The 26,390-nt window shown below is 44.1% G+C and overlaps 1 protein-coding gene across 4 annotated transcripts in view; it reads left to right on the top strand.

The window, feature by feature from the left end:
* Nucleotides 1-3,728: 3,728 nt before the first annotated feature.
* Nucleotides 3,729-26,390, top strand: part of CLUAP1 (clusterin associated protein 1) — a 56,387-nt gene continuing 33,725 nt past the window's right edge. For 2 of the 4 annotated variants that reach the window (XM_002194528.7, XM_012576757.5), the window contains exons 1-8: nt 3,729-3,814; nt 4,222-4,333; nt 5,507-5,591; nt 9,625-9,804; nt 10,913-11,008; nt 20,329-20,412; nt 22,071-22,204; nt 23,563-23,704. In XM_002194528.7, the coding sequence (XP_002194564.4) occupies nt 3,793-3,814; nt 4,222-4,333; nt 5,507-5,591; nt 9,625-9,804; nt 10,913-11,008; nt 20,329-20,412; nt 22,071-22,204; nt 23,563-23,704 (855 nt within the window). In that variant the 5' untranslated portion in view covers nt 3,729-3,792. The other 2 variants (XM_012576749.5, XM_012576752.5) reach the window with 2 other exon arrangements.

Genomic DNA, 26,390 nt, shown 5'->3' with positions numbered 1-26,390 from the left:
GCGTACAGGATTGTTGGCACAATTTCACTTTAACACAAACTGTAGAAGTGGTTTTTCTTTGATCCAAAAATATTGAAGTGCTTTCTTTTAAGTTTAAAGTATTGATTTACATACTGGGGAGGGCCTGATGTTAATGTTGTGACCCCTACCACCCAACCACTGGTTATGCTTAGCCCGAAAATTTTTGAAATTGGACCATATATAATCAGGAAAGCAGGTCAACCACAAATACTGTTTAATCTGGCATGGTCTCTTAAACAAGTAAAATTGCTGATGCAAAATTATGTCTCAGAAATTCAGCCAGCTTGTTCACCTTTTTTGCAAACTTTTTTTCAGGGTTGGATGACGTGGTTGTGACAGTAGAACCCTTTTAAAAGAGACATAACCAGTGTTGTGGGAACAGGATTGGGAATCTTAAACAGTATTGATTCAGAGGTATTAATGAACAAATTGGCTACGACCACTAGAGATTTGACAAAATTACAACAACCACTACAGTCATCCTTATCAGCTTTGGGAACTCAACAGTGGTTGCTATCAAATATATTACCAAATTGGGAAAAGGTAAATGTAAATGATCACAAATTGGTAATTGATGCACTGGGGGCTACACAAAACAATGTCTCTTTGGCTCTCAGCTGTGTCCAGGCACACCTGTGGATGCAGTCAGTTGCTGCCTTAATTATAAGAGAAGGTGAAGAAGGCACTTTCCCTACTGAAATTCAGAAAATAGTTTGAGGCAGTGCCACTGACTTTGAAAGAGATTTCCAATCCTGGTGGAATTTAGTGAATTTTACCTATGACCCTAGCACAAACACAGCCACAGCCTTTGTATTAACCATACAGAATGCTTCAGTGTACACAGTATTTCCTATCATTGCATTAGGGCTGAATCATGATGGAGCTGTCCTCTATCCTTTCGAGCATAGAGGATGGGCCCATCAAATTGGGGAAAATTGGCAAATTGTTAATTTAGAATCTTGTATTGTCTGGGAACAACAGGGATTTATTTGTGAAAGTAATGCAATTATAGCCCAAGACATTTGTTTAGACACAGAACAGAATATTTGACACTTTGAAATTCATCCCAATGAGACTTCTGAAACAGGTCTTGTATATATTGGCAATGGTTGTGCACGTTTTAGAACAGCTTGTGATGTAGTACTTGTAGAAAATGTAGTGGTGAATACTAAAAATCATTCAAATTTTTATGTTTGCAACTTTACTGTCAGCAATCCTATACATCGTGAATTGGAAAATTATGATCTATAATGAATGCACATAAATTGGTCAATACCCCATTTCCTGTAGACACTCCCAGGGTTATTGACAGAAGGTGAATTACTTGAGCATTAAAATAGGCAATTGGCCCTCGTGATAAGATTTTTGATTGTGCTGCAGCTTTTTAAATCAAAATTGATTATTTGTTTTTAATAAGAAATTGAATGTATATTTTTAATTGGAGAATTGATTATTTGTTTTTCTTTTCCTTTTTCCTTATTTCTTTCCCTTATCTTTTTCCTACTTTTCTTTTTTCTGTCTGATTTTCTGTCTCTGTTTTCTGGAATATGCTACTACCACCTTGACGAGTCCTGAAGACTTCAGAACAGCGTTACGGATGGAGCTCTCCCTTACGACGATCGTTAGTCATGGGGTGGTGTGAGAGATGGTCCGAAGTTTCCTTCATCTGCCTCACGACCATCGCAAGGACCCTGAAGACCCTGACAGGAGTTGTGGCCTGGCCAAGGTGGATGTGGACACTTGCCAAGTGACTGTTTGCAGGTGCACTCGCTGTGCTTCCACAGAATTCGAACAGGCGAACAGGGTGTGACAAGCGGTGGCTTGTCCCTGTCCCTGTATGCCTGTACCTGCTTCACAGACCAACAGGCTCCACACAATGGCCCATCAATATTGCCCACCTTCTGGCCAGATGCCACTCGCTTTGGCTAAGGATTATATAAACTGTAACTTTTTGGGAAGACTTTGGTGCACCCCCACAGATGACGGCGAATCTTTGTGGCTGGACCATTGAGGATCTCGTCTCGACGGTGTAGCTATTCCCCTTTCCCTCTTTTCTCTCTATTCTTTATTTCCCTTTTCTGTCCCATCTATTGCATTTGCTGTCGGTACCTAAATAAAAGTACATTTGTTGTGATTAAACAGATAGTCCCCTGCCTTTTGCCTTTTTGCACTTTTGGGATCGGTTAACGAACCATCACAAAACCCTGCACGAGCAGATCGTGACAGTCACAAACCCCATTCCGGCTCAGCCCAGGTGTTACAAACAACTCAGACCCCAAGTGGGAATGAGTTATAAAAGTTTTATTGATAACAAATAAAAATTTCACAAAGTAAATGCAACAGTGTTGGAAGCATGGCCGACCACCAGAGGCTCATCCACAAAATGGCAGCTCTGCCTTTCACACCCCTGGTGTTGCATCAGCCAAATACATATTCAAACATTTTCCTTATATATCCCTGGCCCCTCCAAAAGTCTGCCAGTCAACTCTTCTTTGCTGTGCGTTGCTGGAGACCTTCTTGCAACTGGACTGGAGGTGAGGTGTTGTCACACCTGGCTGTGTCCCCAGCGCAGGGCACACAGCCAGGACACGGCGCTGCCGCCGTTCTGCCCCGGCTGTCCCAGGGGCTCATCCTGGAGAAGGGGAGCTGAGGGGGGACGGGGACACCTTCTCACTCCTCTGTGCCAGGAGGGTGCACAAGGGGGACTGGTGCTGCTCACAGAGAACAAGGGACAGTGCTGGAGCTCACCCCTACGTCGGGGGTGGCTCCATGTGGTGGAAAAGTCTCTCCTCCAACCCATGCTTTCAAAGAAAGACTCAACAGTCTTCAGTCATCCAGTCTCAAGGCAGTTTATTGCAAGTTATCTAAAAGATTTTCTTCTGGGGCTGCTGTGGTTTGCTCACAGCTCAGGCAGAGGCACACACACACCCTGACATCCTCTCTGACTCCCGACTGCTTCTTCTCTCCCCCTCTGCCCAGGGCTGCTGCTGTCTTTTATATGGTACATTACGTGTTACATGGGTACAGTTTTTCCCCAATGCCTATTACCTATATTAAATGGTGCTTTTCTACTCTAAACCAATCTGTGAGTTCCAACATCACCAAGAACACGGAGGTGAGGAAGAAGAAAGAAGGAGAACATGGCAGGCCCAGATCCCTCCATCTTAAACCTTCTGACCCCCGTGTACAAAACCAAAACCCCCTGTACAGCACTCAAAAATTCTTCCCTTTGCTTTGTGACTACTTCTACTATAATATCTAAACTTATGTGACTTCTTGTTCTTCCTGCAAGGTTGGTAAATCGTTCCATGGCTCAAATCCAAAATCACAGCTGTTTCCAGCTGCCTGCCAGGGTCTCAAATGCTTCTGACCTGGGCCTGGGACCTCCAGAAATATCTGAGGGACATTTTGAGTACCCAAGACAAGAAGACACAGTGTTAAATGTACCACACGAGCTTTAGCTTACACACTAGAAAGAATCACCCTGAAAGGGTGATGCGATATTAGAACGGGCTGCCCCTGCGTGTGGTGGATTCGCTGTGGCGGGAAGTGTTTAAGGAAAACCTGGACACAGCACTCAGTGCTCTGGTCTGGTTGCCACTGTGGCGATCGGTCTCAGCGAGTTTAGCGAGTTTAAACTCTTCCCCCATCTTATGGCGCCATTCCGTGCCTCGCTGTCCGGCCCGCCGCACGCTTCGCTTCCCGCGGGGTTTGGCCGCGGCGCGCCGCCGTAGCGCGTTTCTGGGCGCGGCGGTGGCGGCGGTGGCGGCGATGTCGTTCCGCGACCTCCGCAGTGAGCGGGGCCGGGCCGGGGCACCGGGGCATGCAGGGCATGCAGGGCTCGGCCCGCCGCTCCCCGCAGGGCTCAGCCCGCCGCTCCCTGCCGGGGAGGCGTCCCCGCTGCCGGGGGTGGCACAGCCCCGCCCGTAGCGAGCGCAGTGAAGGCTGTGTCTGCACGGACCGGCTGTGTCCGCGTCCTTTCACCTCAGGGAATCTCGTTAAAAACGCCTGTTTTCACTTTGGCGTGTTTTCTGTTGAAATGATACGATTTATGTTAATTATTGCGGTTTAATTTGTTAAGAGTGCTTTGCGCTGGGTGTAACTCATGGTAACTAAGCAGCGCTGTGTGGGAGATGGCACTCTTGGCAAATCCCTTATTGGATGTAAAAGAAGAAATCCCTGCTCTTCCTCATTTTTCAGATTTTACTGAGATGATGAGGGCGCTGGGGTATCCTCGACTCATATCCATGGAGAATTTCCACACCCCAAACTTCATGCTTGTGTCAGAAGTGCTGCTGTGGCTGGTCAAAAGGTTGGTGGTGAGGCCAGCAAAACTCAGGCTGATGCTGCGATGCGGGGAGAGTGCTTGGGAGCTGATGGTGTGCTGTGGAATTAGGGAATTCAGTGATATTTAATCATTCTTTGAGCTCTGCTCTTCTAAATACCAGACAGGAAAGTGGTAGTTTGTAGGTTTCTAGCTTAATGACAGAGCCTGGAGTAGCAAACCCAGTGACTGGCAGAGTTTGCTGTGGGCACACTCATTCAAAATTAGCTTATCTCTCTCATATACTCTCCAAATTTCACAGCCGTCCTGTCTGTGTCTGACCTTTTATCCAAACAGGGTGATCTGTTGTGGGAGCTTCACCAAAACCCAGCCAGTTCTTGCCTTGTTGCTACAGCCTGGTACTGTCCTGCATCCACAACAGGTTTAAAAGAAGTAAAATGGTTTGGTTCTAACCTACTACTGTCCAGTTGCAGTTTTACACCCATTTAACCCATTGACAGACTTTGGTTAAATATTTCTGGATCTTGAAGTGTTATTTGAATTATACATTAGCATCTCTCTCTTGCTTAAGTGTAAAATTAAGAGGTTCTTTATAAAGTAGAACATTGTAATTGAAAGCAACATTGACCAGTTTTCCTCATTGCTGTTTTTTGACCTGGATTAATAATTATTAGTTAATAATCCATTCAGTTTAATTACCAAGTCGTTAGAAATTTGCTGAATACTCTTGCAGTTGTAATGAAATAGGGATATACTCATAACCATTCAAAATTATTTGGATTAAGTTGGCTAAATAGTCTTTAAAATGCTGCTGTTACACTGAGGGTCTGAGTCACTGAATTTCCTTTTATTCTTCCCTGGTTCCTTCAGACTGGCCACTTCTAGAAGTTTCTGCATCTCACTGATGGTGTTTTTTAAGCATTTCACAGATTTTAGTTTGTTTTTCCATAAGTTTCCCTTACTTGTGAAAGGAGAATGTTTGAAATGATGTCTGGCTATGAACTTGTGCAGTGTGTCAGGTTTTCCAGCTCCTGTGGTTAGTACAAACCCTCTGCATGCCCCACTCTGCAGTAGGAATTTATTTACACATTTATTCTCCAGTCTCATCTGTGCTTTATGTTTGATTTTTGCCTCACAGATGAAGCACGCTCTTTAATGTTGCCAGAACCTTGGCAACATCTGCAGTTGTTGTTTGCACAGGTATGAACCTCAGAGTGACATTCCTGGGGATGTGGAGACAGAGCAGGACCGGGTTTTCTTCATTAAGGCCGTGGCTCAGTTCATGGTGAGTGTGCCCAGGAGCTGTGCTCGGGCTGAAACCCTGAAAATCCAAAATCCTGGTTCCATGGCAGGTTTAGAGCTTTCACTCTTAACCCCACAGAGCTTCCCTGCAAGGGGTGGCTGAGTTTGTGTTGCATTCTGGTGCTGCTTTATCCCTGCCAGTGTCCAAGGCCAGGCTGGACAGGACTTGGAGCAGCCTGGGACAGTGGCAGCTGTCCCTGCCCGTGGCAGAGCTGGAACTGGATGAGTTTTAAGGTCCCTTCCAAGCCAAACCACTCCATGATTCTGTGATCCTGTGTCCTGTGCTGCTGGAAATTGGAAGAGGCCAGGACATGCTGTTACTGACATTCTGTACTTCTCTCTGCAGAAATGGAATCTAAATATAATATTGGGATCTAAATAGAATATTGGGATCTAAATTGGGATCTAAACCAATATTCATCCTTATCTCTCCTAATTTTTAAAAAGTGACAGTGGAAGACACAACTGTAGATGGGGAATGTTTTTAAACCATTTAAATTGTTTTAGAAGAGATCCCACCTTGGTTATTGCTAACTTTGGATGCCTGATTCTTTTCTGTGCTTGAATTGTCATAATTTCTGGCATTTTCATTATGATATAGAATCATATATTGGCTGTATGAGATTTCCCATAGATCAAGGCATGTGGTTTTTCTAAGATCATTTTTTTAATGCATGAACATATTTGGATTGGGTCATCAAATTTTTTAGTCTTTTGGAGTAAAATAACATTGTCCTTCATAAAATTCATGTTATTTGGAAGCAGTGTGAGCTTTTGATGTTATCACACACTTAGATGAACACTCTTCATTGTGTGAAAAGAATTTTCTGGAGGTGCAGGGGGATCTGGAAGCAATGGAAGTTTTTATCCTTATACCAAAGATTTTTTGAAAAATCTTAAAATGTATTCAAATGTCATTTTAACAATATTTCCCTTGTCATTGGTGAACAGTGTGCACCATAAATTCTCTTAATTCTTAATTTTGCCATGTTCAGAGCAGGATACATTCCTGTACATATTAGAATGTACTTTTGAGCCTTGGAGCATCACGAGATGCAGTGAACAGGTCTGTTCTGTTTGGAAGGGTTTCCCCCTCCAAGCACAAGTCTGGAAGCAGAAATAATGTCACCCTTTTCAATAGCTGATTTCATGTCAGAAATCTCAAGGGTTTTTGAGAATTACGTAATATGATTCAGAAAATGAAATTAATGGAAATTACATTAGTCATCCTGTACTTAGTCTCAGTTAATATTACAAATTAGAGTGGGGATTATTGTAGGTTTTCAGCATTTTCAAGATGAGAGAAGCTTGTAGACATTTCCTTAATAATTCACTGTCCATGCAATCCACAATTATCTTTCCCAGGAGTTAATGGCTTTATGCACCCGTGGGCAGATGGGAGATGTGATGGAGACAGAATTGTCTCAGAAGAGAATGTCAGGACAGATCCATCACCAGGGAATGTAGCTGGGGCTCTGCTCTGCTTTACTGAACAAGGAGCGAGGAGGTGTTAATTTTCCACACAAACTAGCTATTGCTCTGTGTTCCTGGCAGTTTGAGAACTTAGCAAAGACCTCCTTCCCACACCCAAAAGTTCTGAAGTTCCTGCAAGGTTGTCTTAGGTGGGTTTTTAATCAATTTCCCCCCCTAGAGCTGCCCTGATCAGTGGAACTCAGTACCTGGCTCCTGCTTAAGCCCACTTGGATCCAAATTTGAAGTAGAGTGCAACAAAAAGCCTCCAATGAGTTAATCTCATAAAAATTCATTCATGAAAACAAACTCAGCCACCCAAGGGCACAAAACCTTTTGCAAGAGTCAGACATCACAGAAAATTTGGCTTCATGGTATTGATACAGCAGATTGTGAAGTTAAGCAAATTTTCTGCCTGTTTCTGCCACTCTTGCTGTATATTTATATTTTTTGTTGCATTTTAACCATCTGATCTTCAGAATAAATAGCTGTGGTTTTTAATAGTTGTGTAGAACTAGAAATGTTATAGAATAAAACAACAAATCAAATAGGTGTTTCAAAGATGAAGTGATGGAGGTGACTTTCCAAACGTGAAGTTATCTTCTTGACTTCACAGTGCTGTTGTGCCAGTCTGAAAAAGATATATGTTTGTCTGTGTATTTTTTCTCTTTTTAAGTAGCCTTTGAATGAAAAACTGTTTTTTTCCTCTTACTAGACATTGATTTTACTCTCTTGAGGGTGAATGAAGCTGAAATTGGAACTGCTGTCTCTAACAACATCCTTTATAATTTAGTGCATCAGTCCCCTTTGGACAGGGGATGTTTAACAGAGTCTGTCAATTTAATGACCACTTCTCATATAATAGAACACTTGCTGTTTCTGCAATTAATTTTTTAGATTGCTTCTACTGCAAGGGAAGAGAGTTGAACATATCTGGCTTTTCACTTTGTGTCTTGGCCCATTTGAGGTCATTCTGAGACCAACATTTCAAAAGCAATTAGGGATTTTTTGTACTGTGAGTCTCTTATTCCCCTGGCTGAGGTGCACAACATCAGGAGCCTGTTCTGGAAGTTTGGGCTTCAATTTTCAGGAATCACAGAAGATCCTGGGTTGGGACCTTGAGCTCTGGCTGTGCCCATTCCCTGGGAGCTTGTTCAGTGCCCTACCACCCTCTGGGGGAAGGAGCTTTTCCTGAGATCCAGCCTGACCCTCTCCTAACACAACTCCAGCCATTCCCTGGGCTCTGTCTCTGCAAACAGATACAAGGAGTCATTTTCCTCTGCTGGGTTGAGATTTTAGGATGAGAGAAACAAGAGAAAAATATTTATTGAGAATTAAGATCTAATTTTAAAGTCACAAAGTCTTGACAAAATACACCGGAATAAGCATGGGCCAACATCCATTTGCTTTGTTTCTTTGGAACAGCTGGAGCCAAATCATTGGTTTGTAGTGTGGTGCTTTCTCTCTTCAGTTTCACAGGATTTTTTCCTTCAGTCCATTATTCAGTGAAGCTCAATGCAGAGCTTATAATTCTATTGTACCAAATATTGTAATGTCTTCCCCCAGCTTGAAGATCCTGCTCTGTCAAAGCCTGAGGGAATGTAAATTCCTTCCAGGAGCACTGTAAAACCAAAGCTGTGTAATATCACCAGTGATTTATGGATAGGCTCTATCTGCTACATTCCCAAAGGAGAAACATTTCAGCAGAAGTTTCATCATAAAATATACTGAAAAGAGGATGTTAAGTCACTTTTGTGCTTCATGTGTCATTTTTAAGCTTAGTTTTTGGACCCATAGCTGATTAATTTTTTTTTTTTTTTTTTGCTTACTTGTCCAGTTATGCCACCACAGACTCCCTCAAAGTTTAATCTGAAATTTGTGGTTGGCTCCTTGTGGCTATTAATTTATAATACAAACTTCTAGGAATTTCAAGAACAACATTTATGTCCTGTCTGTGACAGATAGTAATTTTCTCCCTTTATTATTTTGAAGCACAAAAAGATAATATTAGAATTTTTAGTATTTTTTCCTTATAGTTCTCTCTGTACATTTCAGAGATGGAGGGCGAAGGAATAAAATCACTAATATCAAAGCAGGGAAAAAATTGAGAGAAACAATAAAACTTTTGGAAGGTGCTGCTGGAAGAGAAGACAGTTAAATTAGGATAACTGATCTCATCCTTGCAACTCATTAGGGGTGAAATTTACCTCTCTGCAGCATCATCACAAGACCTGGGCAGCACTTACTTTCCACTTAAACTTAATTTGAATTTAAATGGTGCATAGGGTTTTTGCTGATCTTTATTCAGGGAAGAAATGATGATAGTTTGAGGGGTTTTCTGCAAATGTTCTGACATGCAGAAAGCACACAGCTTTCAGAAAAATTTCTTCTAGAAATACCAGTATTACAAGGAGGCAAACTGGGTGTCCAAACAGGAAGAGTTATTCTGTACAGCAGAGCCTGGTGCCCCCAAAAAGAGCTTTGAGAGCAGACAACTGAGGATTTTGTTCTTTTGTGACTGCTGAATTGTTTCTTTCTCGCCCAAGGCCACCAAGGCTCACATCAAGCTGAACACCAAGAAGCTGTACCAGGCCGATGGGCACGCGGTGAAGGAGCTGCTCAAGGTCACCTCGGTGCTCTACGGGGCCATGAACACCCAGGGAGGGGAGCGTGCACAGTTCCCCGAGGAGGACAGCACCAAGTTCAAGTTTGATCTGGGCTCCAAAGTAAGCAAAACTGCCACTCTTGTGTTCACTTGGAAAAACTCATCTGTTTTCTAGCTGGCATTTAAGTGGAGAATGTTCTGGCGAGGCAGTAGGCATAGGTGTAAGTCAGACTTTCAGCAGGTGGGGTTATGTGACTCTGTGATAAGTTTTAATCTCTGAATTCTCAATCAGAAGCATAATAGAAGGCAAAAGTGGCACAAAACTGGTTCTCTTTGTATTAAAATCCTGTTGTCACCATAGAAATATTGGCTGGAATAAAGATTATTTTCTACTTATTAAACTTCTGCAACAGGAGGAGTTTGCAAAATACTGACTGAAAGTTGTTTTTCAGCCCATTTGCATTGAAAGAAGGGGAAATCTTCCTGTGACCCTAACAGACATCAAAGTTGTTCAAGCCCTTAAAATAAAAACCATCTCTTGATATTGTAAAAGCACCTTCTCTAAATATTAAAAAAAAAAAACAACCAAACAAAAAAACAACCCAGCACTTTGCTAAATAAGAGGAATTTCTGTTACTACTTCTGTGGAAGATGTCCCTGCCCATGGCAGGAATGGGACTGGATGAGCTTTAGGGTCTCTTCCCATACAAACCATTGTATGATTCTTTGTTCCTGTGATTCTTGAGAAAATGGCAGATCCACAGACCCAGAAGTGATTCTCCTCTCTGTAAGTCTGATGTATCTCTCTGAAAAAATAACAAAAAACCACTTGGTAGATGCTTAAAAGTTCATTACTTCCATTGCAGGCTGGTCCCATTCCTCTTGGTATATGAAGTTTTTACTTCTGCTTATGAAAAAGGTGGTATTTCCCTTTGTCCTGGGCAGCATAGGAACCAACAACTGGCTGAGCCACAGTTCTGAGGAGATTTGTGGGGGTTTTTATCTTGGCCTAAAATATTTGGGGTTTCACTCAGAAACCTGTACCTGATGGAGCCTCACTGGACTGTTTCAAAGCCAAGAGAGGCTCTGTCGACTCTGATTCTGGTGCACAACCTCTGGCAGAGTTTAGACCTCCAGGGCAATTTTGACATCAAAAAGAGAAATACCATGGATATTCTTTGTGAGGTTGGGGATTCTCCTGCTATTCACTGCTGTTGCTGTGTTCCCAGATTGCTGACTTGAAGGCAGCTAGACAGCTTGCTTCTGAAATCACCTCCAAAGGAGCAGTCCTGTATGACTTACTTGGCAAAGAGGTGGAACTGAGGGTGAGTACACACTGGAGAGTAGAGAAAGACTTGTGGTCACTGGGTGCCTCAATGAAAAAGGGGAAAAAAGTCTCAATTCTTATTAATGTCTGCATCTGACATGAAGATTCTATGAGTTTGAAGGAATGGGCCTGACATTTTGCATTTCCTTCCTACTCCTGTTCATGGCTGGACTTGAGAGAGCAGGCAGCTTGAGAGAACAGCTTGGCATTTTCTCTTCAGCAGAAAACTGAAACACTCTCTGTTTGGAAATACATGTGCAGGCTGTAGTGCTGGGGATGGATATTCTAGCAGATAAATGATGAGTGCTGTTAGTTTTCCAAGGGCAAGGCTCATTATTTCTGTGGCAGGACTGGAGGCATCACAGTCTGCAGGGTACATGTTCTTCAGCTTAGGTGGAGAAGGAAAATGAAAAGCTGTTGTGTGAAGTCAGTGCACACTGCCAGGAAGTCTTGCCATTATTTTCTTCAGTGCCTTTATCTGCAATGCTGGATGTTCTTCATTTTCTGAAAAGGGACTTCAAAGGAGGGAGACCCTGCATGGTGTTGGAATATCAGATGTCTGAGCTGTAGGGAGTGCACCCTCAAGAGCTGTAAACTCTGAGCCTCCACAATTAATGCACTCAGGTGCTTGTTTGATGGAGTACAGGTGTTTCAAAGGGTGGCTGATACCTCCATGGAACACTGCCTTTCCTGCTGGATCCATACATCACTGTAGTGTGCAGGATGTTAATATTTCAAAAGAGAGGGAGAAGTGATAATCCAGTTCAACTCAACATGCACCAGTATCACAGAACTGTTAATCAGTTACTTCTCCTCTTACACTGCCTAATTTCTTGGCTTTGAAGGAGTTTTCACACAGCTGCTGTGTGATGTGTTAATACTTGCTTTAGTGGAGCATTGGACCTTTTTGCTGTGAGTACAGCATCCCTGTACTCTGCTAAAAGTCAAATATAGTTCAGTTTAGGATTTTTAAAAAGTACTCAAGCATTGGTTTGAATTGGGTGTTGTTTAGTCACTTGAAATCAAGGCTTTGAGGACACTGAGTTTAGAACTGGGCCCTGGAATAGGGCCAAGCACAAGTGGAGTGTGCTGAAAGATGAAGAGAGGAGAAAGTGCTTCAGCACAGCCACTTCTCAGTGGGGCCATTAAGAACTCTGGAGTGGGAGCCTGCTTGGAGGTGCCATTTCTGAAAGGACTGGATTTCTTAGAGAGAGCAGTGAACACGTGTTCCTTGTGGCTGAGCACACAAGGTGGGGCCAGCTAATCCTGCCCAGGTGCACAGGTTGTGTTTTGCAAAAAGGTTTGGCAGATGGAACTTGTTGTCTTTAGGAAATGCTGTCCTGGGAAAGGTGACCTGTACTCTGAGTGCATTGCCTAAAGGCAGCAGGTGACAGTGACAGCACAGGGAGAGCCTCAGAGAGCTGCAGAAGATGCTCTTGGGCTCTGTTCCTTATGATTTGGGGCTGGTTGCAAGGTTTTTCAGTGATTTGTTAAATCTGAAGGACCTATTTTTGACTGGTGTGTTAAATGTCAAGTTTGGTACATGCAACAAACTTGAGACTTGAGCGTGTAGCAAAGTAAACAGTTTTCAGGCTAGAAGTCAGGAGGTTGCAGGAACCAGTTTGGCAGTGGAATTCATAATTTTTAATTATCAGTCCCCAAATCTGCCTTTCACCTGAAGTATGAAATTTGCCCATCCCAGGAAAGGCCCAGAGCCAAACGCTGCTGGGTTTTTCCATCACTGTTGGGTCTGGGCTGCTTCTCAGTGCTGAGGGCAGTCAGGAATTGCCCTTCCTCATCTGCCACATCCTCCCTGGGTCCTTCACAGGGAGGTGCTCAGGAGACCTCGGCAGTGGCATCCTCTGCCTGCCCTTCCCACCCCACTCCAGGTGGGGAAGAATTGAAGTTCATTCTGGCTTTGGGTGGGGAATAGAGTTTTACTGGTGGACACCAAATTAGTTGCCATTAAATCAAAATTACTTTTACTGCTTTTTAATGTGCAGATTATTGATTTCCAGTGGTTATTTTCTTCTGGCAGTGCCTGGCTAATTAATGTTCACACTAAGTGGCACTGCCAGAGGGTTTGTGCTGTTGAAGGGCAGGGGAGCAGTGTAGCAGTGTGGTTTAGTTTTTTATTCCATTTTATCTCCTGAAACCTGTTGCATCAACAGCTGTCACAGTGTTTAAAGGAATTTGAAACCATGGGAGTTTTATGTTCCCTGAACCTCTTTTCTCTTTCTTTTCCAATCCATTCATTTCCAAATATTTAAATAAAAGCTCTTCGTACCTCAGTTTCAACAGGCTGATGATAAATCTTATTTCTATCCTAAGTGAAGATGGCTTCATTTTCCAGGAACCATAAAGGAAATGCCAGCATTTGGCACTAATGGGTTGACTTGATCTGTTTTCATAGTCTGAACAGCTTTTGGGGAAGGATCACTGGGGAAAAGTGAAGTAAAACTCATTATTTCATTTGGAGATGTCAGCTCTAATTTGCTCCACAACTTTTACCCTATTTGTTGGAGTCTTTTTGTACATAATTTGTATAGAAACTGTGTAGAAAAACTTAATACATTAGATAAATTTCATTGCTCCAAGTCGTGAAACACTTTTTTAAAATAAATTACTTTCTGAATGAAAACAAGTATCAGCTAGAGAAGAATTTAGGGGAATGGTTCTGATAGATTTATTGGAGGTAGAGAGTGCTGTAAATGTATGTACATATTTTTGGGGAAGAGTTGTGGTCTGATTTCTTGGAGATGTGGTTCTGTGCCTTTCTGAAGCCTTTGCAAATACCTTATTCCCTGACTGAATATACAGTTCTCCTGTATATTTAAACTACTTCCCAAGTTAATCTGTAATGCTAAAAAAGAATTTTTCATTAACAATAGAGGAAGAAGCAAAACCTACAGGGTTTGCTGAATTCAGACTATGGTGTTGTTAAGTTGTGTGGGATAAAAAATCCCAAACAGCCCCCAAAGCTGGATTGTCAGATGAAAACCCCAAATATAATTACTGAGTTCTGTGGAAGCTGTGTTGTTTCTAGCCCAGCTGTGGATGAGTACAGTGCAGGTTGTTGGTGTCCTGTGGCAGTGCTGGAGACATGGAATTTTTATTTAAAAACACATTTAAGCATTATATTTGGAAGGTAATTTGCAGCTTCCAGTCTTGCTGGTCAAATCCTGGAGCACAGGAATTGCAGCTGGGATTTGTAGAATTTACTGGAGCTGATGAATGAGTTTGGTAACACACAATGAGATCCCTAAATGAAAAGCCAATTCCATGCAAATTCCGTGCATGGAGAAATACATCTTCATCTTTATTGTTTCCTTTCCTCCCAGGGGCACTTTCTCTGCATTTCATTGCTATGTGATTTGAATTTTCAGAATATTTAGTTAGCTTTAGAAGAGTAAGCAGGCATGTTGAGATTTTTGCATGGGGAAGATGGGGTTGATTTGGATTTGAGATAGGGATGAGAGATTTTGTTTGGATTTATTTCTCTGTCTTCCTACACGGTACTAAATGAATGGAGGAAAGAAGCTGTTGAAAATACCAGTCTGTGATTAAGGCTGTCAAACCCCAAATCAAGAAAAGTAGCTAGGAAATTAATGTCAGCACTCAGACAAAATGCAGCACTGCTTCCCTATGCACTCACTTTTCTGGGATCTGCACAGCTGCCATTCTGTACATGGAAAAAGATGTTGGAAAAGCCAGTGGTGCTCTGTATCCTAAAAACATGGCAAGGTGGAGGAAATGGCCAGATTGACCTTTGGGGAAAGGGAGGGGTGATGAGCTGGTCCAAATCATTCTTCAGCTCAAAATAAAGCAGCAATGAGACTTTCACGGGCAGTTGTCCCCAGTTGAGGAAGGGTTCTCTTGAATTATCCTACAGTGGAAATTCAAAAGAAAAAATTCCTGGCTGTTTATAACTCTTGAATGCCTCCCACTCTGCTTCTGCCAGAGGTCCTGGGCCACACTAGCAGGAGCTTGTCAGGAAGCTGCCCTGCTCAGACTTGCTGAATTATTGGTCATGGGAAGATAATGGAGCAAAAAGAAATTCCAAAAGAAAACTGTCCCTGTGCTGCTGGCAGGCAGAAAGATTTCTGACCTTCTCAGGCTTGTTTTCATTTTATTTGCCTCTTAATTAGCTGGAAGCCCTGTAAAACAGAAGAAAAATGAAAATAATATTTTCTTTCAAGGCTTTTAGCTTGTGCTGAAGATGGACAATACAGTGGATTTGTGTTCTAATGCTCCTCCTGGCACTTATCCCAGCTGTGCCCTTGAACAAAGTGTTTATTCTCTGTATCCACTCCTGTAAATAAAGGAATTGCTGAATTTGGTAGATTAAAGCTTTTAACAGCCAGGTGAAGTGTTTGTCACTCTGTGGAGGATAAATTCTGGGCACTGCTCCCTGTTATTGTTATGGATGCCCACAGCACCAGCTTCTTCCCAAAGTGATGGGAGGCACTGAGAATCCTGTTACCAGCTCAGCTGGGAAAGGCTGGAGTTAAACTCTTCAGAGAGCCAAAGGCATTTAGACCCAGCTGTGGAACTGAGGCAGTGTTAGCTCAGCACCAAGCCTTGCCACTAAGGACATTTCATTTGGTTCTCTTTATTCCCAGCTTTTGGATTAAAGAGCCTTTCCTCCCTTCCTTCCCCCTCCCACCACAGCTGCTGGGGGGAGAGGGAGATGTGATTTCAGAGATGGCTGCATCACTCCCTGCTCTTTGGAACTTAACTGCAAAAAAATCATTTTATTTTGAATGTTGGAAGCATTTTTCCGCCTGCCAAATGTTCCTTCTGTTCCCATTGCCCGAGGGAGGCTGATAAATTAATTTCTCTCATTTCCTGGGCCTTGGTTACAGAACTGCCACACATAGAACTTCCAGTGGAAATGTGTAACTTGAAATCGCCACAACTCTGGAGAATTACTTGGTTTGCTTCAGTTTTTTTAAACAGTCCTGCTTCTAACCCAAGCTTAACCTCTCACTTTGAGGAAGAGGGCTAATTGCAAATTGGGAAGCCAAAATTAATCTTGAATCAATATTAGATAGCTTTAACCAGAACTGCAGTTATGTGTATGTATTTAAGTCAGAAATCATTTTGTATGACCTTCCCAGGAGTATTTAGCTTGAAAAAATGGCATCAGGTGTAAAATAGTGGTTGGCACATTCCTCCTGGCATTTTGGGGACCAGTTATGTCCAGTGGAAGGTGTCCCTGCCCATGGCAGGGAGCTGGAATCAGGTGAGCTTTCAGGTCTCTTCCAACCCTGCCCTTTGTTCCTTTGTAAACCAACCAGCAGTGCCCATGCAAGGCCATTTCTAGCTGATTATATTTGGAATTTCACTCACAGGCTTAGCTTCTGCTCTGGAGCAAGAAGTTCCTTGTCATCTTCCCACAGTCTGGATGAGACAGCCCAGGCCACCTCCTGGCCAAGGAGCCATGAAGTGACCCCCTGTAGTCCTGAGGACTGATCCAAGCTTTATCAATGCAGTCTGTCCCTAAACCTTGCACAGATAAATGAAAGGTGAGGATTCTGAGGGTGTGGAAGGATCACAGGAGGCACATCCTGGAGTTTGTCAGCTGAGGGTGAATCGGTGGCAGCAACTCCAGAGCCAGAAGTTGGATGGACCTGGGTGAGGGAGGGAACAGAGCAGTGTAAATTCATCCCTGTCAGAAAGCTTTAAAGTTCCCTTTCCTGCCTCAGCAGAACCACATGCAGGTTACTTCTGATTCTTTCTGATCCATTGAAAAAATTACATTTTCCACTTGCTTCTCTCTCCCAGACCTCCTTGTGACATGGGTTTTACATGCTGGGAATAGCTGAGGGTTTGGGGCACTGATTGAGGCTCTGCATTGCTGATTAGGGCAGTGTCTTTGTGGACACCCTTTGCAAACTGCTGAGATGAGCTGGAAACCAAGCAGGATCATTTGGAAGCAGCAAAATTCTCATTTGCCATGACTTTAATGTCTCGAGGCAGCAGATGGCTGTTGGGAAGGGTCAGATGCCTTCAGAGGAATCAATTAATGTCCCTCATGAGCCTCCCTGTTGTGATATCCCAGTGCCTGGATATCCATCCATCCCCTGGATTGGGCAATTGTGATCCTGGCATGGGTGAGTGAACTCCCTGAGCAACAAACTCCTGCAGGAGAGCTTTGTGGCCTGCATGGACAGCTGGAATTGCCAAGGCCCTGTTTGCAGGGAGCAGGAGATGTGGGGCTGCCTGGATTGAGGTTGAAGTGGCACTGAGGAATGCACAAATTTCTGTGTGCATCAGGTTTAGAAGTCCTGGAAAACAAAGGAAGATTTAACCTGTGGTCAAAAACTCAGAATCATGGAATGGTTGGGGTTGGAAGGGACCTTGAAGGATCACCAAGTTCCATCCCTGCCATGAGCAGGGACACCTTCCACTATCCCAGGTGTCTCCAAGTCCCATCCAGCCTGTCCTTGGCACTTACAGGGATGGGGCAGCCACAGCAAGACCAGTGTGCTAGGAAAAAAGCTGTTCCTTACCACCAAAAAATGTGTTTAGAAACCTCTGCTAGACCTTGAGTACATCAGAACATGTTATTACACCACATTTATCATCAGTGACTTGCATGCTGGTCATGCCTAATTACTTGTCTTGGTTCCTTCCTGCAGTTTAGAGGAAGAATGCATCCATTTTTCCATACCTCAGGCACACTGGAAGCTGCTTTATCAACTTCTGGTCCATAAAAATGGAAATCCATTACCAGTTGAAAATGCTTCCCTGGGTATATTTGCAGAATGGGTTTTGCAATAGTGGCTCTTCATTGTTAACTGGGAATGAAACTCTTGGGGAGAGACTCCCAGTAAGGGAAGTGGTGAGTGCATTTGCAAAGGATCCTTCTTGAAAAGAGATATTCAAGATAAAACTTTCCTCTCTGAGAGTGTTCATAGGGTAACAGGAGATGGCTCAGTGACTGTTACCCAGGGAAGCTGTGAGAGACATCCACAAAAAAATATCAGTGGTTTTGATAGACACAGCATATATTTATGTTTCCATTATATTTCCACTATATATGACTATTTTTCTATAATATTTAATATCTTTCACTTAGACTTGCTACTCCAGAGAGTCAAAGTTAGGTTAGAGGTTCTGTTGTAACAGTGAAGTTATTCTGCCCATTCCAAGGCAAAGTTTTAGGGATGAGCTGTGTGTACAGAGAATTCTCCTCTCCATCTATTGGGGTGTGAGGGGTTAATAGCCCTGAACTTCTCCTTTTCCAGACTAACCCTGATTCCACAGTCTGAAAACACAAATTTCAGCATTTCCACTGCTCTGCATTTCCCTGACAGATTTTTCCAGGCAGGTGTGGCTGTAGGACTGAATCTTCTTGTAGAAAATGAGGTGGATTTCTGTGGAAGGCTGTGGTGTGTACATGAAACTTCAGGGCTGTTAGAGAGAGGGTAGAAGAAGGAAAGACATTAAACCTGCATCAATTATTCCACCTCAAAGGGCAGATCCTCAGAAGTTTCTCCAAACCCATCAGCTCCCTGCCCTGCCCCGCTGCAGTGCCCTGTGCATGTTTTGGGGTGTTTCACCAGGCTGCTGGAGGGCAGCTGGTGAGGAAGTTGTTTCTGGTTACAGACTGCAGTCCTTGCTGGTCCTTTGACCTCTTTGCAAGTGGAAAGGACAATAATTGCCATTCCTCTGCTGTTTTGTTTGCAGTGTGTTGGCTGTGTGGCACAGACCCTCTTGAGCCCAGTGCTGTTGGCAGGGCAGTGTGTACACCTGGCTGGACCTGGCAAGGGCCTCACAAATAAACAGGGATTCTGCTGAGCTTCTGAAATGTTAAATGTTCCTAGAATAACAACTGAGCTACATTATTCTTTCTCACCCTCCTCCAAAACCTGTGAAATTATTTGGGAATTTGTATTGTACAAACATTTTGTATCTTATTTTTGCCCAAATGAACTTTCTGCTTTGGAGTTTGTTTTCCTCTGTGGCTAGAATGACGTTCATGGGCACTTCAGGTGGTGTGAGCAGTCACTGCCACCAACAGATGTAACTGCTGTCACTCTCCCCAGCAGAATGTTTGTTCTTCTATTCTCATGCCAGGGAAATAAGCCTTTGTGCAGCATGTGCTGGGATTACTCAGACACCTGATCCAGCAGAGGAATAAGCTCAGCACAAAAAGCTGCTTTTATTGTTTTGCTGGATGAACTCCCAGGTTGGGTTCACCCTGCAATTCCCTGGACTGGGAAGGGAGGGAGGGAAGGGAGCAGGCTCTGCTGGAGCTGAGCTGTGCAATCTGGAGAGTCTGGCATGGCATCTTAGCAAAGTTATTGGATCTGCTTCCAGAATTCCTCCTGTAGTGGGCTGGGTACAGCCTGTGGCAAAGCATACAAAACGTTTTTAGGTTCTTAATCTGATATTTTCTAGAGAGATGCTTTCTCTATCTTTATCCACCTGTGACCAAGTGTTTTGCCAATGCAAGATTGTTTTAGGGACATGGAGCTGCAGAATTCCCTCTCTTCCCTTCCAGTGCCAAGCAAGTAATCAGAAGTTTTTATCTAAGGACCAGGTCAGTGTTTAAGGCATCAATTAGCCAAGTGCACAGCCAAGCTCACGTGTCCCCAAATCTGCTGAGAGGGGAGGTTTTTTAATCCTTTGGGATCTAAACAAGGATCGCTGAGGGGTTTTTGAGGAGTCTGACTCAGTTATCAGAAGCAGAGATGCCCATACATCTGCAGCTTGCAATTTTCACATGGGCATGGCAGGCACATGGAATCATGGAATATCCTGGGTGGGAAGGACCCACAGGGATCATTCACTGTCAGTACAGGACACACCACAATCCCAGCCTGTGCCTGGGAGCACTGTCCAAAGGCTCCTGGAGCTCTGGCAGGGTCAGTGCTCAGTGTCCACCTGCCTGGTACTGTTTGGTGGCTTTGTAGTCCCTGTAGCTCCACACTTTTGGGACACTGTGCTCCTCTACCTGCACTGGTCTTTTCATGGGTTGTGTTGTACAGATGATGGAATCTTCTGTGCCCTGCTCCACATGTAAAACCAGAGCAGTTGCCAAAAATCTGCCTTCAAGAATAGCTGCAGTCAGACACAGCACTCCCCTCATTTGGAAAAGATGCCTTAATTGCTCCCTCCTGCTAATCTCAACTCACTTTTTCATCATCTCCTGGTCTCTAAATCATCTCAGCCTTGGTGAATAAACACTAAATCCTACCCCATTTATTATGCAGATGATCCTATCATTGTTGCTTGATCACCTTCAGTTCTGCATAAATTAGTTCTTTTGTGTAGTGTTTAAATATATTGGTTCATTTTATTTCATAGGAAGCAAGGACAGAATCTCTTGGCAGACCTTTGGAGATAAATGAGGCTGAGAAGGTGATGAAAATTGCCATTAACAGTGTTCTGGTAAGCAAAATGTTGTTTAATTGATTGCAAAATTATAATTTTTCTGCTGCAAGAAGAAACTTGCTCTTTTTATCAACAGCCTGGGGTAAAGAGTGCCAAAGCCATCACCTGCAGCTGCAATTGATGCATCTAAGATCTGCTCTTAGCCCCTCTTGTGGGGGAAAACACATTGTAGTCATATTCCCTGCCTTTGTTAGGAGCTTCACCCCAAAAGCTCTACAGGAGGGATAAAATTTGCCCAAATCAGCACAGAAATCTACACCCTCTACCTTGTGTGAGCCCTGTGACCTCTGCAGAGCCAGGGCTGCAAGGAGGGACCTGGGTAACTCCAGAAGTGCTGGTGCCTCTGGAGTTGGGAAGAGGTTCCAGAAGAGCTGGGCTCTGGAAGCAGGACAGCTGAGCTGGCCAAGGGCTGAGTGAGGAGCTGGCACTGTGCTAATGAGGATCCTGCCAGGGCATCCCTGTGGTGCTTGGTGTGAAGGACTTCTTGTCTGTCCTGCACTTGGCAGCACTGTCCTTGCTCCAGGGCCTGGGTTCCTGAATTTCTGAGCCTTCAGCTGCACTGTGGGAGGAGGGAGTTAATTAACTCCAGTGCTAGACTCAAGACATTAAATTCCTGTCAGTTATTTCACTGCAAACTTTATCCAGTCCAAGTGTTTGATTACAAGAGTGGAGTTCCAGGTTTAAACAGTCAGTGGATAACCAAGAGAGATTCCAAGAGAGATTCCAGGCTATCTTCCCTTATGTTTTGCACCTGCTCACAACCTGTGTGAATACTAAATGTTGTTAATGTACATTTCTTACTCCAGCTTCTTACTCTTCTCCATGAGAGAGAGATTGGCTTCCTGGCAAGCAGCAGTGGCACACACTGAGCTCCTTAATCCTGGCCCAGTTCATGGAATGACCTGTTGGAGCTGAGCAGCACCAACACTCACAGCTGGAATTCCAGCAGTGGAATCCTCCCTTTCCCTTTCCCTCTCTCCCTCTCCCTCCAAAATGCTCCTGGTTTCTTGAGCCTGAGCACACTGGATGTACTCAGCTCATTTGAATCAATTGGAATATTCCCACTTCCCCTCCTGGTTCCTGTAGCACATGTAGAAATGTTCAAGATGCTTCCCAGATTTTGAAAAAAAAATTGATAAAATTTAGGAAAGGATGAAGATACAGGAAGTTCTTTATAAAACTGACTTGTATATTGAAGAGAAAAGAAAAAATTATGGAGGCTTAAAATTCCCTAAAATAGTACCAAGAAACAAATGCTTGTTTCTCAAGGAAATGCTCATCTGTTTATTCAGAGAGAATCATGGAATCATTAAGGTTGGAAACTACCTGAATGATTCCATTAAGATAAAATCCAAAAAGACCTTAATGATGCCAAAAGATAGGCTTCTTCCTGCCTTCTACTGCTTCTTCAGTGAGAGAAAAACTAAAGTTACAGCTGTGGGGTTTTTCCTTCTTTAAGAATGTCAGCAAAAAAATCAGGTATTTTACATTCATAAATGTCCAGTTAGTTCATTATCCTGGCCACAAAGAACTTCTGAATTTTCATTGCCTACTTGAGTAAACACAGATGAGATTATCCAGAACAATATTCAGCATCTGAAAGATAAATGTAATTATGCCAGTGCCAGCCATGGTTCACCATCCTTCTCTTCCAGGAAGAAGTCCAAAAGACCAAAGACATGTTGAATAACGTGGCTTTGGATGAAGCCAATTTGGAAGCCAAGATTGAAAAACGAAAATTGGAACTGGAAAGAAGCCAGAAGAGGCTGCAGACTCTGCAGAGTGTTCGGTAAAGATCATGAACTGATTGTCTACTGCAGGAAGGAGTGTGAACAGAGAGGATGGAACTGGTGCAAACAGTCCCTCTGTTCCTAGAGGCTTCTGGTATTTACCACCAATTTGAGCAATTCTTTCTGCAGCCCTTGTTAGGATCAGATCCTCTGGGCATTGGTACAGTCTGACAGAAAATTTGTAGAATCACAGAATCCCCGACTGGGTTGTGTGGGAAGGGGCCGTAAAGCCCACCCAGTGCCACCCCTGCCATGGGCAGGGACACCTTCCACCGTCCCAGGCTGCTCCAAGCCCCATCCAGCCTGGCCTTGGGCACTGCCAGGGATCCAGGGGCAGCCACAGCTGCTCTGGGCACCTGTGCCAGGGCCTGCCCACCCTCACAGGGAACAATTCCTTCACAATATCCACTCTAAACCTCTCCTCGTTCAGTTTGAACCCATTGCTCCCTGTCTATCACTGCAGTTCCTGATGATGAGTCCCTCTCCCTCCTTGTAAGCCCCTTTGGATACTGGAGTGTTCAGGTTCACAGTTTGGGTTGATTTCTAGCCCTTAATTAACTTGCAGGTTTATACAATCTGCAATCTGACCTAATACTAAAAAAGAGGAGCTGTTAGACAAGGGAGTGGTAGAAGGAATGACCTGGATTCACATCCCTGTTTTATCAGCACCACTCTGCAGGACGTGGATTGGGTGGGTGTGAAGCTCTGAGCAGCAGCAGTGTTTTTTGGGGTGCATCAGTCTGCTCTCAGGTGCAATGACATCATCATTTCATCATACTGTCTAATTAAACCTGTAATGACCCAGGACACTTCTGTAGCAAGTAAGTCCCCAGCAAAGTAGATGATTTTCCAGCCATGCTACACACTAAGTTTGTGCAGTTATGGAACAGCAGGATAAATAATCTAACATTGCCTTCTAAGGGGGCCAAAGGCTGCCTTTGTGTGTGAAAGGAAAAGGGAGTTGTACACAAAAACCATCTCTTTGCTTTATGTAATTCCCAGGATTGTTTAGTGAGGGGCTGTGTCTTTGGCTTTTATTCTCTGAAGCAGTGTGAAACCTTAAAATTAAGAGGTTTTTTGGTTTCGTAGATATGGAAGGGCAGCTGCACAACCAAAATTGCATTTCAGAATTCTGTATGTACAGAGCAATATTTATAGATTCCTAGAATCACGGAATTGCTTGGGTTGGAAAACACTTTAAAGCTAATCTCATTCCAAGTCCCTGCCATGGGACATCTTCCACTGTCCCAGGTTGCTGCAAACCACATAAAACCTGGCCTTGAGCTCTTCCAGGGATGGGGCAGCCACAATTTCTCTGGGCAGATTTCACTGAGTTCTCTGTGCTTGCTCTCCCCAGCCCTGCTTTCATGGATGAGTATGAGAAGATTGAGGAGCAGCTGCAGAAGCAGTACAGCACTTACCTTGAAAAGTTCCGAAATCTGACCTACATGGAGCAGCTCCTGGATGATCATCGACGGACAGAGCAGGAGATGTTTGAGGTAGGACACTTTGGAAATGCTCAGCAGGACTGCACAGCCTGCAGATCAACAGAAAATGTTTTAATCCCCTTTTCCAAAGCAGCACCTCAGGAGTTGATTGAGTGAGGGACAATCCAGTGGCTGTGGCTGCTTCTGGCCAAGCACAACAGCACAGCTTCATCTTCTCAGTTAATGAAGTTAAACCAGTGCACTGATGGCTCTTGCAAGTCTCTGTCCCCCTGACTCATTTTCAGCTGCTGGGTTTTGTTCCTGAAGAACGTTTTCAAAATTTCTCATCTTCCTTTTGTTACATACAATGGATGTGTTTACTTCTATTGTCTGCTGATGTGTAAGGGTTTCTCAGCACCAGGCTCTTCAGCCTCCTCAAAGTTTCAGTGGAAACAGCCAAGAGCAACAGTGAGGAGATCAGATGTGCTGGGATCTTCCCCCTCATAGACTTCAGTCTTGTTTGGCAGAATTCTGCCTTCTCTTGACTTGCTGAGTTGTGTCAGTTCAGTGTGATTCTCCTTCTGGATAATCTGCATCTGTATCCTCTTTTGTTCCAGACTTTTCTTTGGGGTTTAGTGGACTGCAATGCTTTCAGCTGGCCTTTCCTGCAGTTTCCAGCAGCCTCTTGTTTTATTGTCATCCTTTAACAGCCATTACCCAGTCTGTCTTCTGTTCTTCATTGAAAACACGTTTGAGTGAACCCTCTCCCCTGGGATCTTAGTGCTGCTGGGAGTGCTGCACCTGGAATTACAGAATCACAGCATGCACGGGGTTGGAAAAGACCTCAGAGACCATCGAGTCCCACCTGGCACCCATCCCCACCTTGCCACCAGCCCACAGCCCTGAGTGCCACATCCAGGCTTTCCCCAGGAATGGGGACCGTACCACTCCCTGGGCAGCCTCTTCCAGTGTTTTAACAACTCTTTCTATGAAGAAATTCCTCCTGATGTCCAACCTGCACCTCCCCTGGCACAGCTTGAGGCCATTCCCTTTTGTCCTGTCCCTGTTCCTGGGAGCAGAGCCTCTCCCCCACCTGGCTGCCCTCCCTGTCAGGGAGTTGTGCAGAGCCAGCAGGTTCCTCCTGAGCCTCCTTCTCTCCAGGCTGAGCCCCTCCAGCTCCCTCAGGAATTCTCCAGACCCTTCTCCTTGTGCTTCAGCCCCTTCCCAGTTCTCTGCCCTGGACCCACTCCGGCCCCTCAATGTCCTTTCTGTTGTGAGGGGCCCACAACTGGACAGAGCACTTGAGCTGTGGCCTCATAGTGCAGCCAATTAACCCATTGTTAATTAATGCTTCCTCCTTCCACCACCACCACCACCTTTTGAACACAGAGAAAACCATGCTGTTGAGAAGTCTCAAATATTTTGCTGCATTATTTGCTTGAGGGATAAAATATCTTTTCAAAGCTGATGTGGGCACTTGGCAACTTGTTAATCCCTGTCAACCAGTTTCCCATCAAGCCTCTCTTTTCATAAGCACTGTCTCTGTACAAGTTTTTTCACCTCATATCTGAAGTCACTTCTAGCTCTCTGTTCCATACTTGCCCCCCACTCAAAAAAGACTGCATTCAAATAATCTTGCAGTCTAAAATCTGATGTATCCCTTCTGTTCAAATGCCACTGAGATTTCATAGCCAGAGGAGAAATGCTTTGAACTGAGCTACCTGAAAGTGTTTATGAATTCAAGTGCAGAACTTTGTTAATGAGTTGGTGCTCAGCTCTTTGGGGAATTTTTTTCTTAAAGATAATAAGACAGAAAAAAGTCCTTTGTCATTCACAGATGTGCTGTGACTAGAATATGGAGAGTACACTTTATTTTCCTTGTTTCTCATTTCTCTGAGACTCCTGGGACCCTACCCATATGGTTTGACTTGTGGTTGCCTAGGATAAGCAGGGAACAATGCTTCAGCCTAGCGCAGAATTAAAAAGTATAAAAGCTGGTGACAAAAAGATGTTGTTTTGCTTTGCACATTTCTATCAGTTGTACCTAAAAATACTTGGAACATATAAAGGATGAGACTCTGACCATCTCTTTGTGGGCAGGAGTACAGTGACTCAGGCAGCCACGAGTGCTTTGCTGTGGAAGCTGTTGCTTAGGTAGGAGAAGAGGTGGGTGGGTGTGTGTCTCTTAAAGCCAAATATTCAGAAGTGCTGGAGTCCAAACTGGGATTTGAAGTTATTATGAGATGTCAGTTCTCAAATTCAATTAGTAGGACTTGGGGACCGAAAGAGGGTGAAGAATTTCCTCTGAAGAAGAGAAGGCTCTGGGGAAACTTCAGAGCAGCCTCCAGTGCCTAACGGGGATCCAGGAGAGCTGGAGAGGGACTGGGGACAAGGGATGGAGGGACAGCACACAGGGAATGGCTCCCCCTGCCAGAGGGCAGGGATGGATGGGATATTGGGAAGGAATTGTTCTCTGTGAGGGTGGGGAGGCCCTGGCACAGGTGCCCAGAGCAGCTGTGGCTGCCCCTGGATCCCTGGCAGTGCCCAAGGCCAGGCTGGATGGAGCTTGGAGCAGCCTGGGACAGTGGAAGGTGTCCCTGCCCATGGCAGGGAATGGAATGGGATGAGCTTTAAGTTCCCTTCCAACCCAAATCACTCTATGATTCTAATCTGGGTCCCAACTAAACAAAGAGACTTGTTAGTGCACGTCCAAACCAGTGAGGAGATGCACTGTTTAATCCATTTTGGGTTAATCTCT

Source organism: Taeniopygia guttata, chromosome 14 (assembly GCF_048771995.1).
Source record: "Taeniopygia guttata chromosome 14, bTaeGut7.mat, whole genome shotgun sequence".
NCBI lineage: Eukaryota > Metazoa > Chordata > Aves > Passeriformes > Estrildidae > Taeniopygia > Taeniopygia guttata.
The sequence above is the reverse complement of the archived record's forward strand: the minus strand, read 5'-3'. Positions and strand labels throughout refer to the sequence as shown.